This window comes from Rattus norvegicus, chromosome 2 (genome assembly GCF_021556685.1).
Source record: "Rattus norvegicus strain SHRSP/BbbUtx chromosome 2, alternate assembly SHRSP_T2T, whole genome shotgun sequence".
Taxonomy (NCBI): Eukaryota; Metazoa; Chordata; class Mammalia; order Rodentia; family Muridae; genus Rattus; species Rattus norvegicus.
In genome coordinates this window covers 196,427,186-196,452,801 of record NC_141535.1, presented here as the reverse complement: position 1 = coordinate 196,452,801, position 25,616 = coordinate 196,427,186, and the positions used below count along the sequence as shown (strand labels likewise).

Genomic DNA, 25,616 nt, shown 5'->3' with positions numbered 1-25,616 from the left:
TTGCAATTATAAATTGTATCACTACTGATTAATAAACATACATTTAAAATTTAAAAAATGTGTCAATGTTGCTGACAAGCTAGTAAAAATAGACTAACCATCACATTGAGCAAAATAAACATCATTGAAGGAAAAAAGCAGCTTTGCGTTTGTGATAAAGATGAAAACTGAGTATGAATTCAATTGAGAGAGTTGGGAGTTTCAGACCAAAGACATATTGTGATTATTTCTGTTGTTGGTATAGGTATGTACATCATGTTGTATGGCAGCCCTAAGATAACCTTTCTTTCAAGATAAGATTGTCACTGACCTAGAAATACTTATTCTGGGTTCCCCAGCACTGGAATTCAAGCTTTTATCACTATGCACGGCACATTTCAGTTTGGTTCTGAGGATCAAACTCAATATCCCTATCACCCCGGGATAATCTTGTTATAAAGGATTCAAGCCAGCTTTCAAGTATCATAAAATGTATAAGGAGAAATAAGCACTTGAAGTTAGTGAATAGAAAACCATTAATCGGCAAGTAAACAAGCAGACTAAAATAAAAAGGTAAGAAAATGAAATTGATGATGAAAAGTATATCTTTTATGACTTTTGTTGCATTTATTTTAATAAACTCTTGTAGAATAGTAAAACTGCATCAGGATGTTTTCTCAGTATGAACCTCTATCTTTGAGGCAAATACTTTACAACAAAGATGTTGCAATGTGGGGAAGCTCATTAAGTTTGGAACATAAACTCAAAATAACTTCAGGAATTCCCTGAAGATGACCAGATTTAGTAGCCCTTCCATCCTCTAGCATGAGTAAGTTGAAAGAACTGCTGAAAGATGCTCTGAGGCATGAGTGTTGGCCAAAAGTAAAGACCAGCTAAGCATCCTGGAAGACACAGAAATCAGCCCTGATGCTGACAATGAGTACAGACTACATGGAAAAGATATTCTGGAGCCTGCTGCGCTACCTGCAGGCTCTACACTGCACTCCAGCTTCCCAGTGTTCAGGAGCGGTCATCCATGATGGGATGGGGCTGATGATATGGCTTTGAGTTATTTCTGTTCCTCTAAGTGTGTGTGTGTGTGTGTGTGTGTGTGTGTGTGTGTGTGTGTGTGTGTGTTTGTTTCGTCCTCTTTTGGGTTTGTTATGAATATAACTAACTTAAGGGTAAATTTTATGGTGTGAAAATTATACTTCAATAAAACTATTACTACAAAAAGTAGAAGAATCTAATTGATTTGTTTTATTCCTATTTAATACTTTGCTTTACTATTTTTCCTTGTTGTTCCTACAGTTTTCTGGATCATATTTCTAGGCATTTAATAGTTTAACTTGCTAGTCTTGCCTTTTTATTCTCCAGATGTTCACTATTCTCTCAAACTATCCCAAATCAAAGACTGACCACAGAAAATGGATGCTTCTACAGAAAACCTATAGTTTGAGAGAAGTCTTACAAGTGACTACAATCCAGATCTACCTTTCAGATAACCTATATAACACATGTATGTAAATGTACCAAAAAATAAAAAAAGCTGTTAAGTAACATATAATTAAAAAATACAGTATGTGTGTGTCTGTGTGAGTATATACCATATGTATGTAGATGCTAGATGTCAGAAGGCAGCATTTGGTCCTCTGGAGCTCTAGTTACAGGTGTTTATGAGCCACCAAATGTGGGTGCTGGGAACTAAACTTAGGTCCTCTGGACAAACAGCAAGGGCTCTTAACTGCTGAGTAATGTCTCCATAAATTACATCTTTGTAATACATAATTTGTAAGGCAAAAATAAAGTATATCACCAAATGACCTAAATTTCAAAATTTTCTTTAGGAATAAAATATTGTAGACATGCAAAAAGCATATGCACTTCACATTGAAAAATATTTGAATACATTTATTATAATAGATTTTCTTGATGAAATAAAAATATCAACAACAGGTCATATCATTTTTTGGGAAGAAGACCAAGACAGTCCACATATAAACTCAATGGTAAAGTTATGCTTACAGCTGACTCCATATCTTGGATTGTAGAATTTTAATACACAATATTCTTAGGGTAAAACCTGAGGAATTTAGTTGAAGATAAAATATTAACAAAAAACTTATACAAAATACTCCAATCTGGGGAGTTGCATTTCACAGAAAAATACCCAAACTTTTCTTCCAAAACATGTAAGTCAAAATACTTCATGTAGATTACTGACAAGTCATATGACTCAATCCTTTTTGGAACTCCTCAAGTTTCATATACAATGATACTTTGAGAATGCCTTTACAAGAGAGCGGTCCTTTATAATTTGCAGTTGCTTTTTGTTCCCCATCATACACACCTAAGTATTGATGAGAAACTCCAGAAAGAAGGAATTTGTAACATTTAAACTATCTTTCTGAGTAGCATTATAAAAATTCCAGTGTTCTGTTGAGGGTAACAATTATCTTCTTCATTCAGTATATTTGTACTGTATATAACTTGCCTGTTATTTTTCTAAGTAGACATTTAGTTGTTAACAAACGTCATGACTTTAGAGTGGTTTTATATAAGATTTGGTATCACCTTCAGTTTCAGGCATCCACTGGGGATCCATGACAGGCAAGAGGGAACTACTGTAGTAATATAAGTCTTTAACCCATAGACATTTTATTGTTTTTGGTGCATCTTCTTACGCAATTCTTCAAGAGCTGCTTCTTTTTCTCTTAGAATTTGCTTAAGTCTTCTTATTTTTTCATCTCTGATGGTTTCTTCTAGTTCTGGTGGTGTCACTGGAAATATATCTTCAGTATAGTTTTTATTAAAATAATTACTTTGTTCAAAAGATGTGCTTGAACTTAATGTGCCTTTTTCCTGCTTCTCATGACAGCAGTGTTCTGTTTCAGTTCTCTTGTCTTCCCTGGTTGTACTATGGCTTGTGATAATGTTATGTTGTGCTATGTCTGATATTGGTAAAATACTACTAAGGAGTTGGGAATTAGCAACATCAGTTCCATTCATGACGTTCATGACCATGTCACTAGCATTTTCAATTTTTCTCCTTTTTGTGTAATCCATTTTCTTCATGGGTTTTGCATTTCTTTTCTTAGAGAAACTCTGTTGCAATGTTGAATAAGGAAAAAAAAATGTTATTACTATGCTACATACTCCCAAATCAAAGATGGCACACAAATAATAGCAATTAAATTCAACTCCACAAATTTCAGTGGGGACAACTATAGTAAAAACTCAATTCTACTAAGTGGTAGGCAAAATGAAAAGTCACAATCATAGTCTTGGAGAACAAGCTGGTTTATTTACATTTTCTGGCTTAAATTGGGTATTAGAAGCCATGACTGAAATGAAACCATAACTAAGAAGCACCAAGTTTTTCATTTCATTTGCAAAGTAGGCACATGGAGAAACTTTTTCTTAGAAAAGTTTATCTCAAACAGTTGAAGACCAGAATACTAGATTATAATGTTCATAAGCATAACTATAGTGATGCATATTACTTACTATATATGCTGCTTAAAATGTAGTGTTAATACTCCAATGAATATCAATATGTTTATATTTTCCCCTACACTTATCTCCTTTAAATAATTCTTTGAAATAGGATAACTATTTGTAAGGCTTCTGACTATTTTCTTACATTACAAACAGAAAAAAGGTAACTAAAAATACTTAACTTGAATTAACTAAGAATATATTTTTATCTGTGTATAAGATTTGTCATTGTTTCATGAGATATCCACAAATTTGGCAAAAAAAAAAATCATCACTCAATCTAAAGTACATTGAAAACCAAATAAAAGATAATTATAGCTATATGTTTGTCACACCTACAAAAATGTCATACACTTTAAAAACTATTACCTGTTTTTTTTCTTCCTTCATCACAACGTTTGCATCTTTGTAAGAACTACTTTTCATCAAATTGTTAAAGGAATCAAAACTTTTTGTAGAGCTCAGATGGTCAGGAATTCGAGTAAGACACACTCTCAAATCTTTAGTGAGACCAAATATCTTTTTAAATTCAGCATCATTCTTCAGATATGATGCCTTGGTATGGTTTCCTTGAGAATATTTCTTGTTACTTCTTTCTTGAATATCTTTTTTTAATATTGATGCCATCTCATACTGGGTCTGGAAATGAGAAAAAATAACCATGATATTGCTAATTTCTTGGATTACTATGTAGGATTAGCAAATAAGCAATTTTCTAATCTTTCACAAGAGACCAATTCATGCTTTAAAAGATTTACACTACAATTATATTCACCATGCATTCAAACAACTGAATTTAAATACAAACTTTAAAATCTTTAATTTATTATATAGAATAGTAACAAGGGTCTGTTCTCAAGTAAATCAGGTGATGCTAGGTATAGCAACTTTAAAATAATCTAGGCTGGGCATGGTACCCTGTAAAGCAGGCACTCAGTAGGCAGATGCAGGATGATGGTAAATTCAAGGCCAGCCCAGCTACATATTGAGACACTAAAAAACAAAGGAAAGCAAATTACAGCAAAATCTGTACAGAAAGACTGTAGTTTTCTGGAAAAGTCTAATGTCTTTAACCCATCTTGATTGTATTACAATTTACCTCCTTGTATTTAAAATTCAGTGATTTCTGTACTGAAGGGGAGAGCCACTAACATTAAGTCATTATCTAAGTAAGCAAGAACAGTGGCTACACATGTATTTTAAGAAGAGAATTGTAGCTGATAGACATGTTATTCAATTAGAGTCTACAGAAAGAAAGGCTGAAAGAAATACACTTGTCTTTAAAAACCAAAACTCCTGCTATGTCCTCCCTAAGTTTAAGGCACAAACACTCAAAGATACGGATAAAATCTTATTTGACCGAAAGGTTCTAATGGCTTCTATTTCACCCTTTCCATGGCCCTTAAAAAACTGATTTTTTTCTCATGACAACCACAAAAGATAAAATACCTTAAACCTTTTTATATACAAAAAACTCTATCTTTTCATATACAAATACGTGTATATACAGTATACACATATACTCATATTTACATAGTTTTACTCATCTTTGAAGACCTATCACTCTCCAACTCTTCTGAACTTTGTTCTGTGATTGACTTTGTCTTATGGATTTGGCGAGCTAAATAATGAAAGAGAAAGATATTGCTTAGGCTCTACCACTGTACTTCTCAAACATTTATTCAGATGAAAATTTTAAGTAAGCATGTGTGATGGGGTATGTGTGTAGGAGACAGGTATCAGATAATTTTGAGAATTAAGAAATCGTTTCTACACAGATATAAAGAATACCCTGACATGGAAAAATTACCTGTGGTTCTTGGTCTCTGAAAACACACTGTTGAGAAGTAACAGTTGCTGCATCAACAGAGGAACGTATGTTCTGGATGAGATTTTCTTTTCTGGGGGTATTCTGTCCTGTCCTAAATCCATCTGAAAAAACTGGGTTTATAAATACAATTTTACTCTGTTTAAGGCAGTGAGTGGACTGGTTCGTAGTATGTGGACTTGTGACAGAAAAAGATGGTCTCTCCACTTTTTCACTCTTCTCTGGTTTTATATGGGCCATGGGAGCAGGCTGGGAATTGGAAAGTGATTTTGTCTTCAACTGAAAAGATTTACTTTTAACCAAAACACTACTTAAAACCTCTCTGGATATTTCTGTGACCAGACTTGAACTTACTACCTGTGATGAATCTTTTAGTGGAATATCAGAAGAAACAGAATTCTGCTGGTCAATTTTTGATGGCAGACCATATGTCCCCTTTTTATTCAACAAGACTTTCCCATTAAACATTATCAAACCATCATCTTTAATAGGCACACTTATGGACTGTGTCCTGCTAGAACTGTTGGTACTCAACAAAGGTGTACCTACTGTATTATCTCCCAGAGTTTTCCTATCTACAAAAGTATTGAAAACTTTTGAAGGCACATTATTTGAAGACTTAACAGGAACAAGACATGGAATTCCAGGCTGTAGATACTCTTGAAAAATCAAGTTCACTGGAGCAGCTTGAGGATGCTGACCACTGTTTAACTGTGTTTTTGTAGCAACATTTGGTGGAATTTGCGAGGTACTGAATGTCACTGGTTTGTGGTAAATATTCTGAGTTTTCTTGTCAACAATAATTTTTACTGAGTTTACAGGAGATACATAAAAAACTGCTGGTATCTGCGAGGCCTCAACTGTTCCTGAGGTACTTGTGGTTACAGTTCCAAGTATCTTTTGCTGAACCAAAGGAGGCAAGGGTGATGCAAGCACAGGTTTCACTTCAGCATGGGCTGGAATCGTTAAAGGAGGCCCAGAAGGCAAAGTTGAAGAATTCACATTTGCTGGGAGACTTGGGGTATTGACTATAAAATAAGATGAGTCATTTTGTGTTGAGGGAGGAATAGTAAATGTTTGCCTGGTGAGTCTATGAATTTTCACACCATGATTCTGAGTGTTAGAAATTGGTGGTGTAAAATTTCCAGTCCCCATAGAAGTAACTCTATCTTTTCCTGATGTATCTATTGTTCCTGTAAGAAAATATTTTGTAGTATTGGCTGGCTGCAAAACAGGCAATTGAACTGATGCACTTGTGGAAGAGCTGGAAATCTGAGTTTGAAAAGTAACTTGAACTGGTTTTTCTGTATTCCCTTTCAAACCATGAGACATGACTGGAGATTGAACTACTGGGATAAGATTTCCAGAAGATTTAGGAATTGGAAGTAATTGCAGAAGTTTTTTTCCATCGGTGCCAATCGTAGGAACTACTTGATACATGCACCCTGAAATACTTAAAAGAACATTTTAAGTAAATAAACACAACATACTACAAGTTCTATACATTTTATTTTAAAACAAGTATTTTCAATTATTTTAGATAGTAAAATTTAATAACAGTATGTAATGCTGAGTTTGCAATGTAAGACATCATGGAATAGACTTTGAAAAGAAGATAAAATTATATCAACTTTAATTCAGATCTTACAAGCAGGTCATGAAATTTTAACATTTATGCCAAAGTGAAAAGGTTTCTAAATTTTTATTCAAACATAATGTTATTAGAAGAGACTCTTCACACTATAATCATTCTTCTCCTTTAATTCTTTCCTATTCTCTTCCTTTTAATGAGCAGGACTTTGATTCCAACTTTAATTATAATAGAAAGTATCTATTACTTTCCCTACCTCCAATTTGTTTTACTTTCTTTCCTTGACAAGTTCTACTGCCAACTTTTTTCTCCTGTTTGAGATCTCTCATGTGTTGATATTTCAATTTCCCATGATTTTATACTGTAGAATTAATGGACATGTCATGTATCAAACATGTCCTTTTTATTATTTCCCTGTACATTAGGTTTCATGTTCCACATTGAGTATAGCAACTGTTTCTAATAACTATCACACAATTCATACTTAATACCAAGGAAATTTTAGTCAAGAGGTTTTTCCATAAAGGTGGAGCATACTGGAGAGAAAGAAAAGTTTAAAACTAGTCCACTGCAATGTCCATTATAATGAACTGTGTTTTAAATACAAATTGTCAATTTTATAAAAAAAACCAAGATACATAAATCTCTGTATAATACATTTTTGTATATTACTTTGTATAGACTTACCAAATTATTTATACTTAAAACACATTTCAGGTCTTAAAAAGTATAGTGCTCTCAAGGAATGCAGGACAGTCACATCACTCTACCTGGGTGTTTCTCTCCTATACAACTCTACTTGGAACTTCTATCTCAACATAAGTAATACTTCCTAAGAGATACATTCTCTAGTTTTGTCCTTTATAATAAAATGCCATTTAATTTCCTTCATGGCAAGTATTATTATATATCTATGTTTATGTGTCTACTGACTGTCTTTCATGCTATAGCCTAAAAACATTAACTATGGAGTACATATTCCATTGACTCAATATAATCTTAGATAACTAAGAACAAATGAAGAAACACTTAAAAAGACAAACAATTTTCAAAAGTGTAGAGTTCTGTTTTAAAACCTACAGGTGTGATTTTATTCTTCAAGCAATGAAAATAATTATTTTTGATGCAATGGAAGCCAAACAAAGAAAAGATTTGAACAAAATTATATTACAAGTTTCTTGGAGTCAAACAGAATTAAGACTAAACATCTACAGTGGAAATGATGACATGAGTCATTATGAGTTTTAGTAAGACTAATTTAGTAGAGAAAATTATTGACGGGTGGACATAAAGGCAATAAGCATGTATAACTAACAACTTTGTCAAGAGGGGGGAATTTTACAAGTAGCTAGAAGAGAAATGGAGAGGGGATTTTTACTTTTTTCTTAGACTGAAATAAACAAGAGCATATATAAATCAGTACCTTAATTTTTTCTTCCTTCCTCTTTCTATTTATTTTTGCTTTTTCTATTGTAATTTTGAAGAAAATAAGATTTTTTTTAAAGGTTGGAGTCACACAGGACTATAAAAAGATTATGAGGCAGATATAAATCCAATGAGAGGAACATGTAGTCTATCATTCTTTTACCCATTCTTTAAATGGGGTGAGTTATACTACACCTGCCTTCTGTTCCTTATGAAGTTCTTTCTTTCATGCTTTCTATTGAGTCCAATGTGTTTCTCTTGACTTTCTTAACATCTCTGTATTAACTTTTCTGCATTTTACATATTCATCTAAATTCTTCTAAATATACCTCTTCATTTTAACCCTGTCCTACTCCTTCAAGATTTTCCCCTTAGAGACTGGCTTCATGACTTCAACTAGTTTTCAATTATTTGCTTTGCAATAAAGATCATTTTAGTTACATAGTCTTACTCCTAACCTCCACATTTAATCCTCACTTTATATTAGTGGTCTTTTGACAAATGATTTAATTTAAATACCAGCATTTAAAATTCAACAAGTTAAAATTAATCTTTATTAAAACTAGTACTATACTCTACTTTCCAATTATATAACAGCCTTGATTTCTAGCTCACATAGATTAATCATTCAATTAGCTTTGACTTATTTTTAGTATTTTTGAATTCATTTATAGCACCACAAATACATGCTTATAAAAAGGTACACAGCTAAGAAATATACCATGAATGAATAAAAGCCATACTATAAAGTTTTGAGCTTTTTTAAATTAGGTCTTCCCTATCTTGTTTTCTTTACCACTGAACCATTCAATATCTAGATTAGTTCTCACCACGTGGTATCTAGCATTCTTATCTCATCCCACTCTTTAGCTCTGCTGTTTAGCTTTGATGACTGTAATTTCTGATGACTAACATATCTATAAAATACTAATGTTGATTTTCTTATATTGCTTTGCACTCAGTTTTAAATTAATAAGCACCAGATTGCCAAGAACAAAAACAAAAAAACTATACTCAAAATCTCTATGATCACTATCTACAACTTCACTATATAAAACTTCTGCTTATATTAGACAAACTCATTTATCGTATATACATTATTTAACTAAGTACTCTTTCCAGGACTTTTATCATGAAGGTGTGTTGAATTTTGTCAAATGCTTTCTCAGCATCTAATGAGATGATCATGTGTTTTTTTCCTTTGAGTTTGTTTACATAGTGGATTACGTTGATGGATTTCCATATATTAAACCATCCCTGTATCCCTGGGATGAAGCCTACTTGATCATGATGGATGATCGTTTTGATGTGTTCTTGGATTTGGTTTGCAAGAATTTTATTAAGTATTTTTGAAGCAATCCCACTAAAATCAGGGACTAGGCAAAGGTGATCACTCTCTCCCTACTTATTCAATATAGTACTCGAAGTCCTAGCCAGAGCAATCAGACAATGAAAGTAGGTGAAAGGGATACAAATTGGAAAGGAAGAAGTCAAAATATTGCTATTTGCAGATGATATGATGGTATACCTAAGTGACCCCAAAAGTTCCACCAGAGAACTACTAAACCTGATACACAACTTTAGCAAAGTGTCTGGGTATAAAATTAACTCAAACAAATCAGTAGCCTTCCTCTACTCAAAGGATAAACATAAACAGGCTGAGAAAAAAATAGGGAAATGACACCCTTCACAATAGTCCCAAATAACATAAAATACATGTGTGACTCTAACCAAGCAAGTGAAAAATCTGTATGACAAGAACTTCAAGTCTCTGAAGAAAGAAATTGAAGAAGATCTCAGAGGATGGAAAGATCTCCCCTGCTCATGTATTGGCAGGATTAATATAGTAAAAATGCCCATTTTGCTAAAAGTAGTCTACAGATTCAATGCAATTCCCATCAAAGTTCCTACTCAGTTCTTTTCAGAGATAGAAAGCAATTTGCTAATCATTTGGAATAATAAAAACCAAGGAGAGTGAAAACTATAGTCAACAATAAAAGAACTTCTGGGGAAATCACCATCCCTGACTAAGCAGTATTACAGAGTAATAGTGATAAAAACTGCATGGTATTGGTACAGAGACAGGCAAATAGATCAGTGGAACAGAACTGAAGACCCAGAAATGAACCCACACATATACGGTCACTTGATCTTTGACAAAGGAGCTAAAACCACCCAATGGAAAAAAGATAGCATTTTCACCAAATGGTGCTGATTCAACTGGAGGTCAGCATGTAGAAGAATGCAAATCGATCCATTCTTATCACCCTGTAGAAAGCCTAAGTCCAAGTAGATCCAGGACCTCCACATTAACCAGATACACGCAAAAGTAGGGAAGAGTCTCAAACACATGGGCACTGTAGAAAATTTCCTGAACAAAGTACCAATGGCTTTTGGTCTAAGATCAAGAATCGACAAATGGGACCTCATAAAACTGCAAAGCTTCTGTAAGGCAAAGGACGCTGTCATTAGGACAAAATGGCAGCCACCAGATTGGGAAAAGATCCTTACCAGTTCCACATCTGGTAGAGGACTAATATTCAAAATATATATAAAGAACTCAAGAAGTTAAGACTCCAGAGAGCCAAATAACCATATTAAAAAAATAGGGTACAGAGCTAAACAAAAAATTCTAAGCTAAGGAATGTCAAAAGGCCAAGAAGCACCTAAAGAAACGTTCAACATCCTTAGTCATCAGGGAAATGAAAATCAAAACAACCCTTAGATTCCACCTCACACCAGTCAGAACGGCTAAGATAAAAAACTCAGATGACAGCACATGCTGGCGAGGATGTGGAGAAACAGGAACACTCCTCCATTGTTGGTGTGACTGCAAATGGGCACAACCACTCTGGAAATGAGTCTGGAGGTTCCTCAGAAAATTGGACATTTCAGTACCTGAGGACCCAGCTATACCTCTCCTAGGCATATACCCAAACGATGCTTCAATGTACAACAAAGACACACCATCCACTATGTTCATAGTATCCTTATTTCTAATAGCCAGAAGCTGAAAAGAATGCAGATGCCCTTCAACAGAGGAATGGATTAAAAAACGTGGTACATCTACACAATTGATTACTACTCAGCTATAAAAACCAATGACTTCATGGAATTCATAGGCAAATGGGATGAACTAGAAAACATCACTCTGAGTAAGGTAATCCGATCACAGAAAAACACACATGGTATGCACTCATTCATAAGTGGATATTAGCCCAAAAGCTCGAATTACCGAAGATGCAATTCACAGACCACAGGAAGCTCAAGAAGAAGGATGACCCAAATGTGGATGCTTCACTCCTTCTTAAAAGGGGAAACAAAAATATCCATAGGAGGGGATAGGGAGGCAAAGTTTAGAGCAGAGACTGAAGGAATGGCCATTCAAGAGCCTGCTGCACATGTGGCCCATATATATATACAGCCACCAAAACTAGATAAGATAGATGAAGCTAAAAAATACATGCTGAATGGGACTGGATATAGATCTCTCCTGAGACACACAACCAGAGCATGTCAAATACACAGGTGAATGCTAGCAGCAAACCACTGAACTGAGAACGGGACCCCCTTTGGGGGAATTAGAAGAAGGATTGAAAGAGGGGTTTGCAACGCCATAAGAACAACAATGCCAACCAACCAGAGCTTCAATGGACTAAACCACTACCCAAACACTATACATGGACTGACCCAGGGCTCCAACTGCATATGTAGCAGAGAATAGCCTTGTTGGTGTACCAGTGGAAGGGGAAGTTCTTGGTCCTGCCAAGGTTGGGCCCCCAGTGTAGGGGAATGTTGGGGGTGGGGGGCAGTAAGGGGATGTAATGGGGGGGTACCTTATGTGGGAGGGGGAGGATAGGGGGCTTATGGACAGGAAACTGGAAAGGGAATCACATTTTTAATGTAAATAAAGAAATATATCCAATAAAAAAGAAAGGAATTAAATATTGTTTTTCATAGTAACATTAAAATTCTTTAAGATGAGAAACTCACTATTTCTGCAATTCTTTTTCAAATACCAAGAAGAGTATACTCTCAAAAATATTACATAAAAAACAATGCAGATCATTCTAATTGCCAATCTAAGAAACTCGGTTCAATACTTTTGTTTAGTCATCTTTAATAAAAATATTTTGTTTATTAGAAAAATCTCCCTAACTAGAAGATTCAACACAATAACCTGTTTTTTATAATTATCTGTGTAAGAGCAATATTTTAAGATATAACTGAATAAATAACAGACTTTTACTACTTCATATGATATAAGTTAAAAGGTTTCCCTATTTTTGCTTGACAAAAATATACTATATACCCTATAATTAATTAATTTCTATCTATCTATGTATCTATCTACCTATATCTCTATGTATGTATGTATGTATGTATCTATCCATCCATCTATCTATCTATCTATCTATCTATCTATCTATCTATCTATCTATCTATCTATCTATCTATATCTCTATGTCCCCACCAAAGATAGAAAAACAAATGTGACTTTTCTAAGCCTACATATTATTAGAGATTCATATAAATTCTTTAAGCCTAGCTTATTCTATTCATATCTCCTCTGTGTCTATTAGAGCAAATTAATATGTTTGTTGAATTGATTCCTACAAGCTATTAAAATAGGATTTGATTTACTACAAAATTAAATGAGTTCTTATAACTGAAATGTGAACTTCTAAAGAGAAATGTGACAAGTCAGAATAAAATTCATATATACTCTTTCAATCAATATATATATTTTCCAGATTTAGGAGGAATCTTCCACTTAACAATTTAACCAAAAATCACTAAATGACTCCACTTTCCTCAAGATATTCTATTTTCTTAGATATAACATTCTGTACTCTAAGAATAAGTCACTTAGAATTATTAGCCAGTTTGGCCACTTAGAATAATTATTACACTAATCATACTAAACTATTTGAACTGAAAATGAAAATGTAAAAACTAAATTTTAAGTCTTAAAAAGAGAAAGAGGAAATACATTATAAAGATCTCAGGCTTTTAATTCTGGATCTTACACATACTGGCTAACAAATTTTGGAAAACCTACTTAACCACAGTGGCATATATGTATACTTCCAAGTACTGAGAAACTCAAGTTGGAGTGGGAGATCACTAGTGGAGCCTGATCAATGCAGTCACAGCCCATCTCAAAATTAAAAGTCCTGCTAAATGTGCTAACAAAATTAGATAATTTCTGAGGTTCCTTGTTTTGTTTTTTACTATTCTATATGGATATTCATCACTCATGTATTAGAAATGAAATAATGAACATGTTGGAGGCTAATGAAATTTTATAGGTTTGAAAAGAATGTATTTTCATCTTCTAGGAGACCAGACTTTGCCTTCTTACTGTTTATAAAAATACATAAGAAGTTATATGTTATAATACATATAATAAATTCTATATATTATTTATATAATAATATCACTATTAATTCTAATTCTATAAGCCAAACAAGATAGACCTCCACTGTCATTAACATTTTAGCTGAAAAAAAATACAAGGGTTTAAGATAGTTTTAATGACTTATACAGAATTTACATGCTTTGCTTAAGGAGTCTTACTCATACTTTATACACAAAGCAAAGTTCAACAATTCACTTTCATAAGCAGTAGATAAGTGACAGAGTCCAGTTAACTTATATGGTGTCAATGTCTCTCCTAATCTACTCTGAAGTTGTAAAGATAAAATTTCACAACCAAAGACTTCAACTAGCAGTGAAACATTTTCTTCCCACCCGAACGAAGCCACATGCTGAGAGCAATAATTTTAACTGGACATTTGGGTTTGTCTCATTTAATTCACAAATATTGACAAGAAAACTGGCATAACATCTTCCCAACAAATGGTAATTTCCCAATCAGGCATGCATAGTTTTCATCCCATTGCTATTAAATCTAATCCCTATTCTCTGCTATCTTGTACAGCCCCTCAGACTTCTCAAGTTATCTGAAATACAATCCTCATTCTAAATCAGCACTGTCATTAGTTATTCAAACTATACACATAATCTTGTCAATTCTATTCAAAAATTTTCTGAGCAATCAATCTCCAATAGATGAAATGGTTAGTGGACTGAAGCAACCTTAATATAGCTATTATGCTGCCTGTGGTACACACTGAATAAATAAGAATTCAATGCAAATCTTAATACATTAAATGAACAACACTACAAATATACAGATATTTGCACTGCTCTTATAAAACGGAGTTTCCTATTTTTATGCCTGATTAAACCATATAAATTAAATAATAAACGTTCTTTATCACAATACTGATTTTTCTTTAAAAGAATTCAAGGAGGGGGGGAGGGGAGAAAAAATTGAAAAAAAGAAAAGAATTCAAGGAAAGCTGAAATATTTACAGAAAAGAAGTCCTATCATTTTTAGAAAGAAAATAAATGAGTGATTAAAATAGAAAACAAAAAACTTCCAATAAAACAAAACAGTGATATTAAATAAATTATTTACATAATTACATTTCAACAGTAGGCATGGTGTTATTAAAACAAAGAATAATCAAACATGTAAGCAGTAATCAAAGTGTCAAATATCCTAGGAAACTATCTTGTGTTAAATGCTCCAAATTTGTTATGATAATACCAGAAAATTTAAAAAATAAAAGCATGAAAGTATAACAAGTCACCAAACATAAACTAATGAATCAATAACGTTCAAATTACTTATGAAAGTACCCAAAACATAGCTCAATTTAAAATATTTTTCAAAGTTCTAAATTAGTCAAAATTGTTAGAAAGTGTTTAAAAGAGAACCCAAGGGCACAATAAAAAACCTCAATGTATCACTTAAAGTGATACATTAGTTACTTCTAGGGTTGGAATAGAATACGATCTGTAAGTTATGTCATCTATAATATATCATAAATATACAAAATTATTTACTACAAAGCATCTCTTCTACTTCCGCTTCTCTGGATAGGATTCAATCTATCTTTAAATCTTCACAAAATACATACTACCAAAGAGCTGTCTCCCTATTTACCGTTAATGATGTTTGCTTTTCTTTCTTTTTTTTTTTTTTTTTTTTTTTTTCTTTTTGGTACTCGCACAGCAGCAACTTCCTGTACATCCAGCTACTTGGAAGGCTGATGCAGGTGATCATTTGTTTTTGTTAGACTAGGGTTTTAAGGGAAAATGTATTTTTAAAAAAAATCATTTTTTTTCACTGCAATTATGGTTTGTATATATTTGTAACTAAAATAAACTTACCTGGGCTAAAATCAGTACACAAATTCGCGTTCTTAAACTTGGAGCAAATATTTAAATAATCCTTTCTTAAACTATTTCTTTTCCTGGTTGTTATTAAAATAGTCCCAGGAACCGTTATTTTTTATCAAAAAATGAAGCATTAGTCTCATGTATAGTAACAAAGTTGCAATAAACACCAGGTAGATTTTCTTGTTTCAACCATAATTCCCTTTCATTAGTTTTGCTTAGTTTTCATATCTTTGCTTCTGAACAAATATACTCATTAACTTTGGGAAGCATAAATTAAAACATTGTTCCTTAATGAATATTTTGTGGTTCTTGCTTTTATTTCATCTGGATTAACACAAAATTAAAAGAAAAATGTTACTGGTGAAACATTTTCTAACCAAAGAAGACTGTCACAGCCCTTCATAAGCCTAATACTAGGTAAACTGAGGCTGGATTGTGGACAGCCTTGGCTATATATGAGTTTCCTACCCAGCCAGAGCCATACAGTGTTTCAACTGTTTCTTCGTAGAGACAACCAAGGAGAAGCACTCCCTTTAGACACATTTCAAATGGGCTACCTAGAAAAACTGACTTCACATTTCAAGTTTTTACTTTTCTCTGCCTTATTTGAAAATTTCAAATACTAAAGTCCCTTGTTCTAGAACACATTTTCCAAGTACATTAAAATGCGACTATTTTCAGGTGAAGGGCCAGCGCCCCGGGACTGCACCTGCATTACAATCCACCATAGGTTTTATGGGCGTGTTTGAGATCTTGGAGCATCGCCATGTTGGTTTTTTCCGTGGGTGTCTACTTGGTCCACCTATGAAATTCGAGCGGAAGGCGTCGGGCACGCCTGAATCCAGAAGAAGCGAACTGCGTCGTAACCGAGGATTGTTTTACATTTGGGGAGGGCAGAGAGCCAGGGGCTTTGGAGCGCGCGGGGTTGGGTGGGATTTGTGCTGTGAGGCTGCTGAGATCCGACGGCCCGGCCGCAAGGTCCTGCTGCGCGGCTGGACAACAGCTGACTCGGCCTTGACAACCTAAGTCACAGGGCGTGGGCGGGCGCGTGAAGGGCTGGGAACTGGTACTTACCAGTGCGAGCCTGACTTTTCTTCTGCGGTTTTCAGAAAGACGGTCTGGAGTCTATTAGACATTTTAGATGGGTGGGAGGGGACAGGGTAGTGAGTAGCGTGGGGACAGGGTCCCCAAGTAGGCGCGAATCAGAGCGCGAGTGTGGAGCCGCAGGCACTGACGGGAGCGAACACAAGTGTATGGCCGAAGATAGACAAGAGGGTGGCTCCCCCGGCTTCCGTGGGAAGTGGCTGTAGAAGCCGGAAGACGCAAGACCGCGACCATACCCTCCCACCTCAGGAAAGCTCACTGTTTTCCGGCCAAGTCTCTGGCTACGTGACCGATCACAGCCAGTCAGAGCGGACGTGGGGGCGTGGCATCGATGGACCCGCCCTGAACAGGGCCTGGTCAGAGACCGCGCCCACTAAAATGAGCCCCTAGAGCCAGCAAGCCTATGCACTTAGGTACTGCGTCACAAACCGGGACCGAGGCGAATGGATCGCTGTGGCCCCGCCCTTATGACGTAGTCCAATTGACAACGAAGGTTGATGTGTCTTCTTCCGGATCAAAGGAGGAATCAAAAGAGAAACTTCTTTCACTGCCTACACGAAATGAAATATTTCCGGTGTCAGGCTTTAATTGTCTGCACTTGTAGAAATGCTTTTGCAAGCCAATGTAATAATGTCTTCCTTAGCAGTTTGATTCAGTAGACATGGGCAGGCATTTAGTAGTTGCCATAAATTGTTGAGAACCTTTATATCCATTTCCTGGCTAGAACTCTTAGTCTTTTGCTTTTTAGTTCCTTTAGTTTTGCCTCTACCTTAACGATTAACCATTTTCTCCATTCCCACACTCATACCTCAGTTAAATTGTATCTTATTGTCATGTATTCAATTTCTTGAGTCTCTGAGCATTAAATCCCCTGTATAAACGTTTTGAAACTCTTTTTTAAATTTCCAGAGACCAGCTCTGAATTCTCTAGATTCCTGCAGTTATTCCAAAGTGACTATTTGAGAATTGGGATCATACTGTTTAATGGGTAGAAGGAATTGTAGTTTAATTAGGTGTGGAATATTATGAAATATTCTTGTATGCTCCACTGTTTAAATCCAGGCCACTGATAAGGTAGACAATTTGAAGGTTTACATGGTTATTTAAAAATGGAATTACTTACCAGTCTTAGTGACACACAAATGTAATCTTAGCACTTGGAAAATACAAGCAGGAGGATGGGAACTTTAAGGTCACCTTTGGTTACACAACAAGTAGTACTACATGAAACTTGTCTCACAATAAAGGAATTAGAAAAGGTTTCCTCATTCCCCTAACTGCTGAACAGAAAAGATTTTTTAAGAACTTCGGGTCTTGATATGTTAAGAGAAAGTGACATGTTCCTATTTCTGAATTTATTTTTCAATAAAGTACCCTTTCACCCCGACCCTCCCATACTAAAGGCATCAGGGAAGATAGGCAGACCTTAATGCTTTCAAGCTTCCTGGCATCTTTTGTCTATGAAACCAAAGTTACTAGGAAAAAAAAAACTAAACAAAACTAAACTAGAGAAAAACAAATGCCTTTTGCCACATGTTGTGATGGGTGCCTTTTATTTCAGAACTCAGGAAGAGATAGGTGGGTCTCTGAATAAGAGGCCAGCCTAGTCTCCATAGTGAGTTCTAGGTTAGCCAGGGTTATACAATGAGACCCTGTTTAAGTGTGTGTGTGTGTGTGTGTGTGTGTGTGTGTGTGTGTGTGTGTAAATTGTGTGTGTGTGTGTGTGTGTGTGTGTGTGTGTGTGTGTTTTGGGGGGCAGTTGGTTTGCTATCTTATCAATTGCCATTCATTGATTATATTTTCCAGTCTGGCTTTTCTTAATCATCAGGACTAAGGCTTCAAGACTAATTGTCAAAGGTCGTGGTACTCAGATGTTGGGAAAGGGCAGGGAGAATATTTGGTAGATAGAGAAGTTAGCCTGAGATACTACATTTCAACAAAAATTTTCTCTGCCTCAGTCCAATTCTGCAATAGCCTTCAAAGTTTTTCCTGTAAGGAAAGAAAACATGATGGTTCATGCTTAATGATAATCAGCCACTGCATCCATGCTGTGACCAAAAGAAAAATTTCATCCCCATGTTGAAGAAAGAATTCTGTAGTCAAGGCAATTATGGAAAGAGGTTGATATCTGAGGCATGTCTACTGGCAAGAGTCCAAGTGCTATAATAATAAGACCATGGCCACATCAGAAGAAAATTCTGGGCATTGGATCACAGCATCCTACATGCTCATTAAACAACTGATGCAGTTGTCTATTACAATTAATGCAGTTTATCTCACACTTAAAGTCTTTAGTCAGCAACACCACTATTCTCTCACTCTTGAAGAAACAGCAATATACTTTACTGTGTATTTCTTCCTCATTTTTGATCTACTTGGTATGCTATAAGGGTCCATTTCTGTTGATTAAACAAATGAGTTCTCATTCCTTGTTCCTCTTATTTTCTCAAACTGTTTCTCTCCAGCTGATTATATCCTTGCCTATGATTTTAATTACTACTTCTTACCTATTATTACTCTACAAAATGCAGACATAATAACATATTGTAGGTGCTGATATGTGCTTTATAAACAGACACTCTCATTTGCTGTAAAAAACTAGCAAAATCATTATACAGAAATTCAAAAAACTAGCCATATAAAGGGCAAATTACTCTCTAGAAGTCACAGAGTTGGTGATTGGTGAGGCTAGCTTCTAAATTTAGGTTGTCTAAAAATTCTATATATCTCACTCCTAATTCACAGATAAATATTCAGTAATTCTTATCAGATTTGTATGCATCTGGGTTTTAATGTGCATTGTTGAGATCAACTGAGTGTTTTAAAAAATCATCTTCAAATGAAATATGTTCAAAAACAGCCAGAAGCCAGAAACAATCCAGATGCCTGCCAACTGAAGAATGGATACAAAAAATGTGGTTTACACAATGGAATACTATTCAGCTATTAAAATCAAGGACACCATGAATTTTTCAGGCAAATGGATATAAGTAGAAAATATTATCCTGAGTGAGGTAACTCAGGCCATAAATGACATATATTAGGTATGTACTCAGTGATAAGGGGAGAGTAGCTAAAAATACAAAATACCTAGGATACAACTTACAGACCAAAATGTAACAAGCAGAAATGCCTAAGTGAGGAGGCTTCAACCCCACTTAGAAGGGGAAGGATATGGGTGGGAGATAGGAGGGAGAAAGGCGAACAGGATCAGATAAGGGGTGAGAGGACAGGAGAGAAGCCCAGAGAGCCAAGAGAATAAATGGAAATAAGCAGACTCAGGGAGTGGGAGGTGGAGGACCCTCTAGAGAGTACCAGTACCAGAGACTCAGGAGGTAAAACACTCTTAGGACTCATTGAGGGTTACCTCAGCCAAAATGCCCAGCATTGGGGAAAGGAAACTCAGAGTCTACTTCAAGTAGATAGACAAGGTCTCAAGTGGAGGGACAGGGTTACTAAGAAACTCAGTCAAAATTCCTGATCCAGAATCATTCCTGTCTAAAAGAACTGCAGTAACAAAAATGTAGAAGAGACTGAAGTAAAAGAGGTCCAATGACTGACCTAATTTGGAATCCATCTCATTAAGAGGAAGGTGTGTGGGGAAAACCAAGGCCTGACACTTACTATGTTATGATGTGCTTACAGATAGAAACCTAGCATGGTTGTCCTCAGAGAAGCCCTACCAGCAACTGACTGAGACACAAGCAGATATTTATATGCAACCATTGGACTGAAGTCAGAGACTCATACGGTTGAAATAGGAAAAGGACTGAAGAAGTGGAAAGGGAGAATGACCACATGGGAAGACCAGTAGTCTCAACTAACCCAGACACAAGGGAGCTCCCAGAGACTGAGCGACCAACCAGAGCATACATGGGCTGATCCGAGGCCCCTGGCACATATGTAGCAGAGGTCTACCTGGTCTGGCCTTAGCTGGAGAAGTGGTACTTAATCCTGAAAAGCTCTGAGGAGCTAAGGAAGGAGGAGGCCTGGTGGGTGAGGGAAGAACACCCTGTAGGAGGCAAGGGGAAGGAGGAATGGGATGAAAATCTGTGGGAGGGGGAACTGAGGATAGCAATGACTGGTCTGTAAATAAAATAAATTGAATTAAAAAAAAATAAAAAGAAAAGAAATTAAACATTTTTACTTAATTTTCCATTTTTGTGTCATCTAAGATAGCAGAAATCATTGAAAAACAGTGAAATAAGACAGAATGATGGATTATATTTGAATATAGCATACATACTTTTGTATCCAAGAATCATACCTTAACATCGAGGATAGATGGAAAAGGATATTCTAAGCAAAGAGACCCAAGAAGCAAGCTGATGTAACCATTTAATACTTTACCCAATAGACTTTAAACCAAAACTAATCAGAAGACATAGGGAAAGAGACTACATATTCATGAAAGAAAAAATCCACCAAGAAGATATTGCAATTCTGAACAATTATGCACCAAACACAAGAGCACCAGAGTCTATAAGAAAAACACCACTATAACTAAAATCATTTACTGGTCCTTACATAATGACAGGGATGATTTAAATAATGCGTTTACCCCAATAGGCAGGTCATTCAGACAAAAACTAAACAAAAAAATGCTGAAGCTAAATGAGATCATTAATCAAATGGGCCCAATAAATATTTATAGAACATTTCACCTAAACACAAAGATACCTTCTTCTTAGTATTTCAGGGAACTTTCTGTGAAATTTAAACACATACTTGGACACAATTCAAGTCTAAACAGATATAAGATTGAAATGTCCACCGGCATCCTATCTGGCCACAAGTTAAATTAAATTACAATAAATGAAAAACCATAGAAACAGAAAAATCACTACTGAATTAAGAAAAGATTAATAGAAGGTAAGAAATTTAAAACACATTAGAACTGAAGGAAAATGAAAACACAACATACACAAGCCTACGGGACACAATGAAGGTGGTTCTAAAAGCACAAGTGCCTTCATAAAACAAAACAAAAACTCTGGAGAGAGCTCAAATAAGTAAATTAACAGCATACCTGAAAGTGTCAGAACAACAAGAGCAAAAATAAAGCAAAACAAAACAAAATAAAACAAAAAAGCCCCACAAAAACCAACTTACCAGAGAAACAAGCAAAAAAGAATAGAAGAAAAGCAGAAAGGAAGAAAGAAATTACATCCAAGAGGAATAGCTAGCAAGAAATAATTAAATTTGTGTTGGAAATCAGTAAACTATAAACTAGGCACACAAAAACAAACAAAACTACAAAGAATCAATTGAATAAAACATTGATATTTTTGACAAAAACCAATGAGATTGATAAACTCTTAGCCAAATTAAGTAATTAAAAATCTCCCAACTTAAAAAAGGTGCATGGATACAGAGCAGCATTCTACCATATTTCTCTCTCTCTCTCTCTCTCTCTCTCTCTCTCTCTCTCTCTCTCTCTCTCTCTTTTCTTTTACACTCCAGATTTTCTTCCCCTCCAAATACATCCTCTGACTGTTCCCCATCCCATAACTCTTCCCCAGACCCCTGTATCCATGAGGATGCCCCCCCCCCCCGCCCAGTAGACCTCTAAACTCCCTGGGGACTCCAGTCTCTTGAGGGTTTGGTGAATCTTCTCTGCCCGATCTGGCAGTCCTCTGCTGTATATGTCTACCATAGTTTTAGAGAATAACTAAAACTAACACTCCCCGATTATTCTGTAAAATAGAAACATAAGGTACATTGCATAGTCCTTAGGAGACCACAGTTACCCTGGTACCTAAACCTCATAAGGACTCATCAAAGAGCCAATTTACATTATGAACATAGGCAAAAGTTCCCAATATAACATTTGCAATCCAAATACAAGAATAAAAAAAAGATCATCTACCAAGATCAAGTAGGCTTCATCCCAGAGAGGATGGAATGGTTCGACATACACAATGTAATCCACCATATAAACAGACCGAAAGGCAGTCTTTGACAATAATTGATACCCCTTCATGATAAAATTCCTGGAAAAACTAAGGATACAAGGAACATACCTCAACATAATATTGTTCATTTACATCAAGCCCCCAGCCAACATTAACATAAATGGAGAGCAACACAAAGCATTTCTAATAAAATGAAGAACAAGGCACCATCTTCTAATGTCTTCATACCTACTGGATGTGTATAGTACTTGGTCCTATACTAAGGGTTATTAAGAGGATACAGATAGGAAAGGAAGAATTCAAAATGCCTGTGTTTGAAGAAGATAAGATTACATATAAAAATGATCCTAAAACTCCATCAGGAAAATTCTATAGCTGATACCTGTTTTAAATAAAGAAGCAGGCTAAAAAATTAATACTTAAAAATAAGTTGACACCCATACCCCGTGGGAGAGAGAGCTCACTGCCTGGACAGGTGGGCACTCCTGAGACTGCAGAGGAGAAGAGACCACCAATACTGCCTACCCCTCCCACATCCCTGGACCAAGAGGAAACTGTATACAGCCTCTGGGAACCAGTAGATAGGGGCACTGGAGCTGGATGTCCCCTGCGCCAGAGACACCGCCAGAACCTGAAGGGACCGGATCAACAGTTTTCTGAACCCAAATCCCGTGGGAGGGAGAGCTAAACCTTCAGAGATGCAGACAGGCCTGGGAAGCCAGAAGAGACTACAGTCTGCCCACATTTCTGACTCCAGAGGAAAACACCATCTGGGACCCTGGTGCACGAGGGCTCCCGGAAAGGGCAGCGCAGGTCCTCCTGGTTGCTCCCTCACAGAGAGCTCATAACCAACACCCCAGGAGCAAACTTGAGCCTCGGGACCACAGGCAAGACCAACTTTTCTGCTTGAACTCAGGACACAGGCCCACAGGAACAGCTGAAGAGCTGCAGATAGGAAAAACTACACGCCCGAAAGCAGAACACTCTGTTCTTATAACTGGCTGAAAGAAAACAAGAAAACATGTCTACAGCACTACTGACACACAGGCTTATAGGACAGTCTAGCCACTGTCAGAAATAGAAGAACAAAGTAACACCAGAGATAATCTGATGGCGAGAGGAATGTACAGGAACCCAAGCAACAGAAACCAAGACTACATGGCATCATCGGAGCTCAATTCTCCCACCAAAGCAAACACTGAATATCCAAACATACCAGAGAAGCAAGATCTAGATTTAAAATCATATTTGATCATGATGCTGGAGGACTTCAAGAAAGACATGAAGAACTCCCTTAGAGAAATGCAAGAAAACATAAATAAACAAGTAGAAGCCTATAGAGAGGAACCACAAAAATCCCTGAAAGAATTCCAGGAAAGCACAATCAAACAGTTGAAGGAATTAAAAATGGAAATAGAAGCAATCAAGGAAGAACACAGGGAAACAACCCTGGATATAGAAAACCAAAGGAAGAAACAAGGAGTTGTAGATACAAGCATCACCAACAGAATACAAGAGATAGAAGAGAGAATCTTAGGAGCAGAAGATTCCATAGAAATCATCAACACAACTGTCAAAGATAATGTAAAACAGAAAAAGCTACTGGTCCAAAACATACAGGAAATCCAGGACTCAATGAGAAGATCAAACCTAAGGATAATAGGTATAGAAGAGAGTGAAGACTCCCAGCTCAAAGGACCAGTAAATATCTTCAACAAAATCATAGAAGAAAACTTCCCTAACCTAAAGAAAGAGATGCCCATAAGCATACAAGAAGCCTACAGTACTCCAAATAGATTGGACCAGAAAAGAAACTCCTCCCATCACATAATAGTCAAAACACCAAATATACAAAATAAAGAAAGAATATTAAAAGCAGTAAGGGAAAAGGTCAAGTAACCTATAAAGGCAGACCTATCAGAATCACACCAGACTTCTCACCAGAGACTATGAAAGCCAGAAGATCCTGGACAGATGTCATACAGACCCTAAGAGAACACAAATGCCCGCCCAGGTTACTGTATCCTGCAAAACTCTCAATTAACACAGATGGAGAAACCAAGATATTCCATGACAAAACCAAATTTACACAATATCTTTCTACAAATCCAGCACTACAAAGGATAATAAAGGGTAAAGCCCAACATAAGGAGGCAAGCTATACCCTAGAAGAAGCAAGAAACTAATCATCTTGGCAACAAAACAAAGAGAAGAAAAGCACACAAACATAACCTTACATCCAAATGTGAATATAACAGGAAGCAATAATCACTATTCCTTAATATCTCTCAACATCAATGGTCTCAACTCCCCAATAAAAAGACATAGATTAACAAACTGGATACGCAACGAGGACCCTGCATTCTGCTGCTTACAGGAAACACACCTCAGAGACGAAGACAGATACTACCTCAGAGTGAAAGGCTGGAAAACAACTTTCCAAGCAAATGGTCAGAAGAAGCAAGCTGGAGTAGCCATTCTAATATCGAATAAAATCAATTTTCAACTAAAAGTCAACAAAAAAGATAAGGAAGGACACTTCATATTCATCAATGGAAAAAATCCACTAAGATGAACTCTCAATCCTAAATATCTATGCTCCAAATACAAGGGCACCTACATACGTAAAAGAAACCTTACTAAAGCTCAAAACACACATTGCACCTCACACAATAATAGTAGGAGATTTCAACACCCCACTCTCACCAATGAACAGGTCATGGAAACAGAAATTAAACAGAGATGTAGACAGACTAAGAGAAATCATGAACCAAATGGACTTAACAGATATTTATAGAAGATTCTATCCTAAAGCAAAAGGATATACATTCTTCTCAGCACCTCATGGTACTTTCTCCAAAATTGACCATATAATTGGTCAAAAAACAGGCCTCAACAGATACAGAAAGATAGAAATAATCCCATGTGTCCTATCAGACCACCACGGCCTAAAACTGGTCTTCAATAACAATAAGGGAAGAACGCCCACATATACATGGAAGTTGAACAATGCTCTACTCAA

At 35.9% G+C, this 25,616-nt stretch overlaps 1 protein-coding gene across 8 annotated transcripts in view; it reads right to left on the bottom strand.

Moving 5' to 3' along the window:
- Positions 1–1,869: 1,869 nt before the first annotated feature.
- Lrif1 (ligand dependent nuclear receptor interacting factor 1) overlaps positions 1,870–25,616 on the bottom strand; it is a 91,177-nt gene continuing 67,430 nt past the window's right edge. The window contains exons 1-5 of one of the 8 annotated variants that reach the window (XR_015663973.1): positions 16,650–16,852; positions 5,288–6,758; positions 5,011–5,098; positions 3,847–4,116; positions 1,876–3,084 (exon numbers count right to left, since the gene is read on the bottom strand). Coding sequence is in view for 6 of the 8 variants with exons in the window: in NM_001127485.1 (NP_001120957.1) it covers positions 2,638–3,084; positions 3,847–4,116; positions 5,288–6,758; positions 16,650–16,711 (2,250 nt within the window). In the remaining 2 variants the exon portion in view is untranslated. 8 annotated transcript variants of the gene reach the window in all.